This window comes from Fukomys damarensis, unplaced genomic scaffold (genome assembly GCF_012274545.1).
Source record: "Fukomys damarensis isolate Sample0158 unplaced genomic scaffold, DMR_v1.0_HiC HiC_scaffold_16, whole genome shotgun sequence".
In the NCBI taxonomy this organism is placed as follows: domain Eukaryota; kingdom Metazoa; phylum Chordata; class Mammalia; order Rodentia; family Bathyergidae; genus Fukomys; species Fukomys damarensis.
This window is the reverse complement of record NW_022900928.1, coordinates 56,835,451-56,847,319: the sequence shown is the minus strand read 5'-3', so window position 1 is coordinate 56,847,319 and position 11,869 is coordinate 56,835,451. Positions and strand designations below refer to the sequence as shown.

The 11,869-nt window shown below is 39.5% G+C and overlaps 1 protein-coding gene across 1 annotated transcript in view; it reads left to right on the top strand.

The window, feature by feature from the left end:
- The first annotated feature begins 237 nt into the window (after positions 1-237).
- The window catches only part of Exph5 (exophilin 5), a 69,625-nt gene continuing 57,993 nt past the window's right edge, over positions 238-11,869 (top strand). Inside the window, exon 1 of the mRNA XM_010610644.3 lies at positions 238-490. Coding sequence (XP_010608946.1) covers positions 372-490 — 119 coding nt within the window. The 5' untranslated portion in view covers positions 238-371. The remainder of the gene's footprint in view (positions 491-11,869) is intronic.

Genomic DNA, 11,869 nt, shown 5'->3' with positions numbered 1-11,869 from the left:
ATACTTTGGGGCCAACACTGCAGCCCAGGCCTCACTGGAGGAGAATTCTGTAGGCTTGTTTGTTCAACACAAACAGATGGGGAGGAGACCAGGCAAGGCCCGCCCGGCTGGAGATGGGATTGGTTCCTTCTCTCCCCTTCCTTCGTTCATTAGGCATCTGGTTTGGACAGGTTGAGAGAAACATGTCATTAAGGTGTTGTCAAAGTGAGCCCTGTAGGTGTGGGCCGATCCCGACGGTTTTAGATTTTCAAAGGGCAGGACTTATTGGCTATGGAATCAAGTTCGTGAAACTCGTCTTCTGTGTCTTGAAAAATGCCACCGTAACCGGAGGCACCTAGGAGCTTAAGTGTAACATACACAGAGTACAGAAAATGACGAAAGTTCCTCAGGGGTTTGATTTGAGTTTCTTAAATGAGGAAGAAGCCAGGAAGATCTTTCAGGTGCTGGAAAGAAATGAGGAACTACAAAGGGCAGAGAAGGACAGGATCAGGTACACAGCAAATTCCTTTCTCTTTTCCTGGGTCTGGAGTCGGGGCTACCCCGGAGCGGGGAGCCTGGGGCTGGGGGAGGACGGAGCTCTGGCGCGACACCTGCACCTGCGCTGGGGCCCCGGGGCTGAAGCTCGGGAGCGGAAACCTGCGCGGAGTTTCCTTTAAAGGACTCTCTCAGACTCAGCCACCGGCTGGACTCGGCGGCGACTCTGCGGTCCCGCTGGGTGGTGGCGCGCTCCCCGCGCGTTTCTCTGCCCTCGCGGCGCGCGCCTGCGGGGAGAGGTGGGCGTCCATGGTAGAAAGCTACATCCTACATCCTACATCCTAAATCCTGGGTACTAATTCTATTTGTATTCAGTGAAACTAATGCAATTAAGTAAATCCAATGGTCCAAGGACAGATGGAGGAGCTCGCCCGGGACCTGTGCGGTGACGGGACGCGGACGCGCGCGTCTGCTGCGGTGGTGGGACTCCCTGCGTGTGGTGCTGGAAGGAGGAAGTTTCTGCCCAGTTTCACCACTGACTTCACGGTGTTGTGGGTGAGGATTCCTCGCCAGAGAATTTCATCCAGGGGTGACTACCTGGGGAGTAAATTAACTGAGAAGTGTGCTGAGAAGTGTGGCATAAGTGTTGGGTGTGGGTGACTGGAAGGGAATTCAGGACACCACTCCGGGGCCGCAGTTTGTGGCACTGACTGGACCTTAGCAGTTTTCTTTGTTATGAACTGCTTGGTGCTGTGAATTCCTGCTTTCCTGATTCTTCCCCAGTATCCACACCTTCTCCGCTCCCAATTTCCTCCCCAAACCCTTCAAGGACCCTCTTCTGAGTGCGATATCCTACTTGGTCTTTGTAGAAGCCGTTAAAATGCACCGGGCCCAATGTCCTATCTACGCTCTTCTTCCCCAGACATGACTTTCGGTGGTGGAATGGCATGGGAAGTTTGGGGAGGTGAATTTTATACTGTCATGCTAGTCTGCCTTTCAAAAAGGTCGTCATTCGTCACACAATGTAAGAGCATGTCCTCTGGAGAGGGGTGCATCCATGCCCACGTACAGCCATTTGCAGGTACCCACACGTTTGCAGGGTACCCCCAACTCCGGGAAGAACTATAGAACTTTAGGGAGTTTGGCTTCAACATACAAGTGTTGCCAAGGCACTACCGGACTGTTTTCAATGTGTGTTATTGGAAGACTTTCTTGTCACTGCAAAGGATGGGCTCAAGTGACCCACTGTATATTGGGAAATTGAGGGGGAAATTAGGAAATAACAAAAGGGAAGGAAGCTTCTGTTTAAGATATTTGACTTCTCATAGCCTTCAAAATATTTTAGTTTTCATTCAGGGAAATTTTGTTGTTTTATATTTGACCTGATTCTTGCCTTATTGCGTGTTCTCTACAGCACCTCATGTTGCCCACTTCAGTTGACTTTGGAGGGAACTGAATATCTGCATTGATGGCAAAGGCCATTGGGCTAGATTTTTTTGTTTTGTTTTGTTTTTTGAGACAGGGTCTTATTATGCAATTCAGGTTGGCCTTGAACTCACTGTGTACCCCAGGGCTTCAAATTCATGGCAATCCTCCTGCCTTAGCCTCCAAAGTACTGGTATTACGGGCATGCACCACCAGTCCTGGCATGGCCTAGATTTTATTTCTGTTTTGTTTTGTTTTTGTTTTTGAGACAGGGTCTCACTATGTAGCTGAGACTGACCTGGAACTCACTATGTAGCCCAGGCTGGTCTGGAACTCGCAGCGATCCTCCTGCCTCAGCCTCCTGAGTGCTGGGATTACAAACATGGGCCACCACATCCGGCCATGGCCTAGATTTTAGAAGGAATTTGTAACAGATTTCCTGATTTCACGTTGCTCAATTCCTAAATGAAGTATCAACATGAAAAAGCCACAATGTTAAAACAAAATACTGTAACAATTAAAACATTAATTACCCAAATAATGTGAAAAATGACACCATTAAAATATAAAAATAAGGAAAGTAGGTGGTCAGAACAAACGCCCAAAGCAAAAATTTCTAGTGCTTTCTTTTCCCCTAGTTATTCCTGGTTATTTTAATTTCTCATGCCTGGATGGCAGTCTGCATAGGGCTTTTCTACTTATAAGGCTCACATGCATCTGCCTTAGAAGCAGATAATGGTATAACAGAAAGGGCCTGAAATAACATGTTGGTTTGGCTGCTGCCTTTGCTTATTCTCTTGATATGTATGATCATCATAGTTTCCAAATTAAAAAATCTAAACACAACAATTTCCAATTCAAGAGGCCTGTCTGAGACACTCTGGGGGCCTTTTTTACTATATTGTTTTGACCGACAGCCTTAAAATTGCTTGACTAGGATGATAAACTACCAAATGTGGGAGTTTGGACAAGCTAGCTGATTGAGGCACATCTAATACTCAGTTATAGCTATAGTAGACTTGAGATGTCAAGAAGACAAGAAGGAGTATCCTATAGTTAGAAATAAAGGAGTATAGTAACACACAGCCCCAATGATGTCCAGAGATGGATGTTAAAGCTGTGAGAATAGAGTTTCCTATGCTGGAGACAGCAACCTCATCCACAGTTGCTCCCAAACACACAAAACTTTCCAGCTTACTCAAAAAGTATTTGCATTAAATATAATGGTTAATGTTGCTAATATATTCAGTTTATTCAAATTTTATGAATATCGGCAAGCTTCAAGTTGATAAATAAGCAAAAGATAGAAATAAATCTTCACACTAGAAGATAGTCAAACAGTAAGCAAAATACATAGGAAAATGTTCAGTATTGCAGGAACAAACGAAAATTAAAGTAAACTTGAGATACCATGTTGCCCCTTTAAATAAAGCAGAAAAATCTGTTGGTGAGGGTTGCAGTAAAACAAATGGACTGTATGATGTTAGTGACCTAAGTTGGTAGTGAGCAGTATCACATATTTATAAAGATATGCCTAGCCTTTGATCCAGTTCTCTAATTTTTAGGTGTTTCTCATTAGTAGGAGGCTAAGGTAGAAGAGATGGCCACATCAATGTTTATTAACTGCTGCTTTTTAAATATAATAACAGTAATTATTGATGTAATGATAACAGCTAACGTTTATTGTGCCCCTTACTCTATACTAGGCACTGTATTAAACATGTTATGCAGATTTAATTAATCTGCCCAATAACTTTGTTAGGTACACTCTTTAATTCCAATTTCACAAAGAAAAAAACAACTTACAGAAGTTGAGTGTCTCATTCAACTTAAGCAGTAGATCCACAATTCAAATTCAGATGTATTTCAAACTATTTTATCCATCAGTATTAAATAATCAACCATTCCTTGGGATAGGTTTTGTTAGTAGCTTTTTACAGAAAGGAAACAAATTTAGCAAAGTTGAGGAACTTGTCCAGGGGTACACAGTTCACAAATAGTTGAGCTATAATTTCAACCAAGTTTGATTTGGCTCCAAAACCTATGCATGTATTTATATACACAAATATGTATACATCTAAACTAATGCATATTTTATATATGTAATCCCATAAGTATCTTGTTTTGTATAAGTCTTTGAAAACCACAATTATATGACCTCAACCCCTACCACCTCCATCACTGAGTCTCATGAATGGACCTCTGAAAGAGACAGTCCCACAGTGACTTATATCACCACAGTAGCACGCAGAATAGATATCAGTAAATAAAAAATGTTTACTTTTCCTGTTACAGAAAACTTAAGAGGTAGAAGATGCTACAGTGCTTGGCATAATTGAGTTGAAAAATGGCATGTCCACATTTAGGCTATCTTTGCTCAATAGTAAGATTACAGCCCAGAAAGATTTTCTATAATTGATTTGTTTCTGGTTGATTTACACTAATGTCCTTGAGACGTAGCATAGTTTGGAAGGAGATTGTATGATTTAAAGTTGTAAAATGCCCATAGCTAGTAGAAGCAGCAACGCCTTGCAAAGATGAAAAGCCAAATAACGCTTGTCTCTTGTCTTTCCTCGGCTTTTTGTCTGCCCACTCCTATGCTGGCCTGTGAAATTTGCCCCCAAGAGATAAGAGTTTCAAGAGATAATGAATGCCTAACTTGGGGGCATCTACTATGTGCCAGACACTGTTGGCTTTGAGAATATAGCACACAATGAAACCAAATTCTGCCATAAATGGCTTCAGTCAGTGAAAGTTTTTGTTGATAGCAAAGCAAGTAGGATGAAGTGTTCAGATAAATGTAACACACTTTTGAGCAGCCTTTGTGTCCTGGAAAAAGAACCACAAGAGCAGTGCCTAGAAGTCACAGGTATGCCCAACAGATTTGAGTGTTCTGACATGTGACATGGTATCAGATTAATACCATGGATTTCTGAAGTGTGTGCGCTTTCCAACAACAAGGAATTTGTTAATTCCTTTGAAAGTGGAACTTCCTTGCAGATATATTCTGTCATGTTACTCCAGTGGATTGGTCTCCATGGACAATATACATAGGACTACTATGATAATATAGTCCATATTCCAAGGACAGGCAGTAGTGTCCTTCTTAGGCTTTGTGACATTATAACCATTTGGCTTTTAAAGTCTGTTTGTTATCTGTTTGGCTTTATTCTCATCCTAAACCTCATATTGCATGCATCTTAATTTTACTTTTCAGAAGCTAACAATAGCCAGGCACAGTGGCACACATTTGTCCTATAATCCCAGCTACTCTGGAGGCTGAGTCAGGAAGATTGCAAGTTTTAGTCTAGCCTGGGCAACAGGACAAGACTCTCAAAAATTTTTTTGTAAAGAGTTGGAGATGTAGCTCAGTGGTAGAGCACTGCTGGATTCAATCCTCAGTACAGGATGCAGAAAAGGTGGAAACAGTAGCTGTAATAAAGGCTAATATTTATTGAGTATTTGCTTTCTGCTAATGTTCATTTATCTCATTCAATGCTCAAAACAGCCTGATGAGTTATGGGATTTTTTTTAAAAAATTTCCATCCTTCAGAGGAGCCTCAGAGAAGATGAGTAAGCCTTTTTTTTTGAGACAGGGTCTCACTATGTTGTTGAGACTGACCTGCAACTCACTATGTAGCCCAGGCTGGTCTCGAACTCACAGCGATCCTCCTGCCTCAGCCTCCTGAGTGCTGGGATAATATGGGTGTGCCACCACATCTGGCCATAAGTAACTTTCTTGAGATAACACTAGCAAGCTAGAAATTATCAGATTTGGGACTACATCTGTGTGCAATCACTGTGTAGCAATGCCTCCCACAGTACAAGAAAAGTTGTGACTTTCCTCACATCACCCAACTGACTTGTTACAAAGCCATAACCAAGATCTTTTCACATTAAAGCTCTTGGTATTCCCACTGACCATGAAAATAGAGAACACACTATTGTGGGTAGTCATGTGCCCAACCAAAAGGTAGGGGTGCTAATGCAAAGTAAGATTGAGTAATGGATAATAAGGAACAATTTTTAGTATCTACCTATATAGGAAAAATCCCTGGCCACAATTTGTGTTAAAATACATGTATATGCATTTTGTAAGGATACATTCCAAATTGTTAAGCTTGCTGTCTCTTCGGAATGTTATTTAATGGACTTAAATTATTTTACTACCATTTTACTTTTTGCATTTATCGTGTTTGAAAAAAGTAATTATTGACCATTTTGATAATAAAATGCAGAATATTTGATTACTTTTACTTTTACAAATACGTTTTTAAGAATAATTTCTTTTTTTTTTTTAATGTCTAAATGTTTTTCTGCCTGACTCTCTCTTCACAATGTTAACATACATTTGTGAGTCGGGGCATAGCATAGTAAATTGTACATCAACCTTGAAACCTGTGGTCAAGGATTATCTCAGGTAGAGAGCCTCACACATTTAGTATATACTTAGTGAGGTGGAACTTAACTTACTGCTCTGTGAGAAATACAAAGCAAGAGAAAGAAAGATCTGGGGAAACCATGTAAAGGATAAAAGAAGGTCAAGCTGAGTTAACGTGAGAAAATATTATCTTTCCTCATTAGTGCAGTATTCACATCGAGCCAATTGAAGATCAAAGGAAGGTCAGGGTGAGGCCAGTGGGAAAATGTTTTTCATCCCTGTTAGGACACATGCGGTGGCTGAGAGCCTCGCTTTCAAACACCTGGGCAGATTCTCTCCACCTTCATTCAGGTCTGTTCTTCTGAAGTCAGTGCACAGACTGGGATTGGAGAACCATATTCTCACTTCCCCCTCTTTCTCGGGAATGTTTCCTTGTTGACTTTGCCAATAGCCCTCTGTTAAAAGGCCGTCTTCAAATATTAAACTGGCATGCGCACAGTAGCCAGCTTCCTCATTCCACTGTGTGGCAGCTTTCTAAGGAGGAATGAAGAAACTAAGGGATACAAAAAGTTGTGATTTTTTTAAATATTGCTATTAAGTTCTCTTTGGTTTCAACTTTAGAACAAAGTATTTCACAGCCGCTGAAGGAAAAAGAAAGATGAGGAGAGAGTAATGGGAAGAGAGTAACCTCTCCCGGTAACGACTCTTGTATTCTCCATTACTATACTTTTAAAGAATGTTTATAAATGAAAAGATATGGTACATAATCATTTGAAATGTACTTCTTTAACTCTGTAAAATGTCTTGTCTTGTAGCATTACATAAGTTGTTATATGTACCCATAATCCATTCCTTTGGCTTGCTGAGTAGTACATATTCCATTATGAGGATACATGAGTATGACAGTTATTTATCCAGTCATCCACTGAAGAACATCTGTATTGTTTCCAGGTTTGGATGATATTAAATAGAGCCACTACACATTTCTGTGTACAGATTTTTGTGTAAAGATAAGTTTTTGTTAGGAGTGGAATTAAAGACCTTATTCTTGAATTTATAAGAGAGTACCAAATTATTTTCCCCCAAAGCTATAATATTTTGCATTCCTACCAGCAGTGTATGAAGAGTTCTAGTTTTAGTTTTAGTTTGGGCTTCTATAACAAAATGATCAAGATTGGATCATTTATACACTTGATCTTAGCTGAAAGGCCGAAAAGCGGTTGATTGCATCATTTAAAAACAACAGGAATTTACTGTAAACTGTTTGGGAGCCTAAGAAGCCCAAGATCAAGATGCTGGCATATCTGGTACCTATGAAGAGCCAATTTCTTGTAGATGGTGACTTCTGTGTGTACTCACATGGTGGAAGACGTCAAAGGTCTCCCTCTCAAAAGTTTTTGTCAAGGTGCTAATCCTACTCCCCTAATGACCTCCCAAAGGCCCTACCTACCTCTTAATACCACCACATTGAAGGTTAGATTTCAACATATTATATTTTAACTTTGCTAAACTCATTTTACAATGTTCTTTTAATGTTTGGTAAACTTTTTGGGTCACTATGTAGAGACTTATGTCACCTGCAAGTAAAGGAAGTTATACTTCTTACTTTTTTATATGTATCTATTTTACTTCTTCTCCTTGCCTAATATTGGCTAAGACTTTAAGCATGACATTGAACAGGAGTGTTGAAATTGTACATCCTTTCATGGTAGCCAAGTACAGTATTAAGTTCTACACTTTTAGGTATGATGTTAGGTCTAAGTGATTATTTTGGCAAGTGCCTTTTATAAGATTCTATTTTATGCTGCTGAAAGTTTTTATCCAGTGTTTTTTCTACATCAGTTAATATGGCCATGTGGTTTTTCTTCTTTAGACTATTGATATAGCAATGTACAGTAACCAACTGATAAAATATCAAACCAGCCTTACTCTTGCAGGCTGAACTGTGTTCTCTTAAAAAAAAAAAATAAAGAAAAGAAAGAAAGAAAAATGTTGGAATCCTAATCCCCAGTACTTCAGAGTATGTCCTTATTTGGAGAGAAGGTTTTTACAGAGGTAATCAATTCAAATGAAATCACTAGATCCTTAGGGTGGCTCCTTTTCTATTACAACTGGTGTCCTTACAAAAAGAGGAAAATTTAGACACAGAAAAGCACAAGGGCAAGTGCCGTGTGCCAACTAGAGTGATGGTTCCTCAAACCAAAGAGCTACCAGGAGCTGGGAGACAGGCCTGGGGCAGATCCTTCCCTCACGCCATCAGAAGGAGCATGGCCCTGCCTGCACCTTGGTCTCTAGCCTCCAGATCTGTGGAACAATAAATTTTTCTACACTCTGTCATTCTTTCCTTTTCTCTCTCTTCTTTCTTTTCTCTCTCTCTTCTTTCTTTTCTCTCTCTCTTCTTTCTTTCTTTCTTTCTTTCTTTCTTTCTTTCTTTCTTTCTTTCTTTCTTTCTTTCTTTCTTTCTTTCTTCTTTCTTTCTTTCTCAGAGCTTGGGATGGATCCCAGGGCCTGGCAGATAGTGGGCAAGTTCTCTACCTCTGTGCTATGATACCAGCTCATGTATCAAAAATATTTGTAAATAATTACATCTATATCAAACATGTACAAGCTTTTTTCTTGTCATTATTTCCTAAATAGTACAATATAACAATTATTTATATAATATTTATATTATCTTTTTCTTTTCTGGTACTGGGGATCGAACTTGGGTCCTTGTGCTTGCAAGGCAGGCAGCAGAACCACTGAGCTAAATCCCCTGCCTACATTATTTTAATAAGTAATCTAGAGATGACACAGGTGTATGGGAGGATGTGTGTAGGTTCTATGCAAATAATATGCCATTTTATGTGACAACATAAACACCCACAGATTCTGGTAATCACAGTGGTAGTGGTGATAGGGTATCCTCAAACTGGGTTCCCCATGAATAACAAAGGGTGACTTATAAACCTAGGTTTACCACTTTCATAGCTCTTTTCCATTCCAGGTACTCCAAGCTTCCTACTCCCAACAGATTCTGTGCTTTTCTTTCTTTATCTGAGAATTTCTTTCTTTCACTCTCATTCTTTTTTTTTTTTTTTTTTTTTTTTCCAGGGGTTAAACGGGGCCTTGTACCTTGTGCTTGCAAGACACGCAGTGGAACTGCTAAGCTAAATCCCCAGCCCTCAATCTCATTCTTTTTTTTTTAACCTCATTGAGTTTATTGGTACATTTTATGTATACAGTACAGTTACATTCATTATTGGGATCTTGTACCTCTACATAACAGGTCTTGGTTCTCATTTTTTCCCCTTGTCCCTGCCCTCCCTTCACACCCTCCTCCCCCTTAACAACACTTCATTTCCATTTTTTCATTTTCTCATATTTTTTTCTTTGCCCTTATTACCTTTCCCCCACCCTTCCCAATTTCCCTACACCTTTATCCCTTTTCTTCCTATTTTACATGGTCAATTATCTCATTAGGATCTTATGTATTATTATAGTTTATTCACACCAGAAAAACTATTTGGTATTTGCACATGTGTGACTTATTTATTTCATTTAGGAGTATATCCTCAATATGTATCCATTTTCCTATGAATGAATCTAATTTCTCATTCTTTAAGGCTGAGTAGTATCCCATTTTATAGAAAAACCACATCTTCTTTATCTTTTCCCCAGCTGATGGGCAATTGGGCTGTTTCTAAGTTTTAGCTATTATAAACTGTGCCACTATAAACATAGGTGTGCATATATCTCTGTGATATGATGCTTTAAATTCTTTTGGAAAGGTACCCAGCAGAGAGATGGCTGGGTCAAATGGAACCCCTAGTCCCAGCTCTTTGAGGTATCTCCGTATTGATTTCCATAGTGGTTGCAACAGTCTGCACTGCCACCAACAATGGAGAAGGGTTCCTTTCTCCCCGCAGCCCCACCAACATATGTTATTGGTTGATTTCTTGATAGCAGCCATTCTTTGTGGGATGAGATGGAATCTCAGTGTTGTTGCATCTGCATCTCTCAAATTACCACTGGTGTGGAACATTTTTTCATATATTTACTTGCTACTTTTACTTCTTTGAGAAATGTCTGTTCATTTCAGATGCCCATTTTTGAATTGGGTCTTTATATTTGGGGGGTGCTGATTGTTTTGAGTTCTTTATATATTCTAGATAAGAGTCCTTTGTCTGAAGAGCAGCTGGTAAAAATTTTTTCCCACATTGTAGGTTGTCTCTTAGTTCTGTTGATGGATTCTTTTTCAGTGCAGAAGCTTTTTAATAAGATGAGATCCCAGTTGTTGATTCTTTCTGCTAGTTTGCTACTGAGGATTTTTTCATAAAGTCTTTTCCTATGCCAATGTCTTCAAGAGTTCTGCCTAACTTATCTTCCAGCAAGTTTAGTGTTTCTGTTTTAATATTTAGATCTTTAATCCACTTGGATTTTAGTTTAGTGCATGGTGAAAGATAAGGGACTAGTTTTAGTCTTTGGCTGGTTGAGATCCAGTTTTTCCAACACAACTTATTTAAGAGGCTATCTTTCCTCCAGTGAGGATAGTCAGCTCCTTTGTCAAAGATGACATAGCTGAGTACATCTGGATTTGTTTTTGTGTCTTCCAATCTGTTCCACTGATTCTCAGGTCTGTTTATTTGCCAGTACCATGCTGTTTTTATCACAGTGGCTTTGTAATATAGTTTCAAATTGGGGATTGTGATACCCCCTGCCATGTCTCTGTTGCCTAGGATGGCTTTTGCTATTCTAGGTCTCTTATGGTTCCAAATGAATTTTTGGATTCTTTTTTCTAATTCTGTGAAATATAGTGTTGGAATTTCAATTGACATTGCATTGAATTTGTATAACAGTTTTGGTAGTATGGCCATTTTCACTATGTTGATTCTTCCTATCCAGGAGCATGGGATATCTTTCCATTTTCTTATATCCTCTTCAATCTCTTTTTTCAGAGTGCTGTAGTTTTCAGTGTAGAAGTCTTTTGCTTCTTTTGTCATTCTCATTCTTGACGGGTGTTTTTGTTGGATAACCAATTCCGGGTGGACAGCTCATTTTCTATACTGCTTTACACAGTTATTTCCATGAGTTCCTCTCTATGGAGTTTTCCTTGACTTTGTATTTCCCTGGGGCTCCACTTTCAGTCTTCTGTTCCCTAGTGGGAAGATTTAAAAAAAAAAAGCAAACAACATCTACCACATCCTCTTGGGAACACAGCATCTCATATCAGAGCTGAAGTCTCCTTTCCCTCAGAGTTTTAATGCCTATGGGCCCCTGTTAATACTGCCCTTACTTCCAGGAAACCTCTTTTCTGCTCCTCAAGCCTGAACTAGGGGTCTTTCCAGGAACTTTCTCTATTCACATTACGCTCACTTCCCAAATCACTTCTGACTCCAGACTGCCTTCAGTACAGACAGAAAAAGAGTAAATTCATGGCTGGTTCAGTGGTAATTTGTTTTCTTTCACAATGTGCATACTACTACTTATAAGAGCCCTCAGATAACTGCTCTGTGAGTTCTGTCTAAAAACAAAAGAACTGTCTATATTTACTTTTTTAAAACGCTTGAGTTAAAATTATAATATATATAAAATATATAAAATTATATA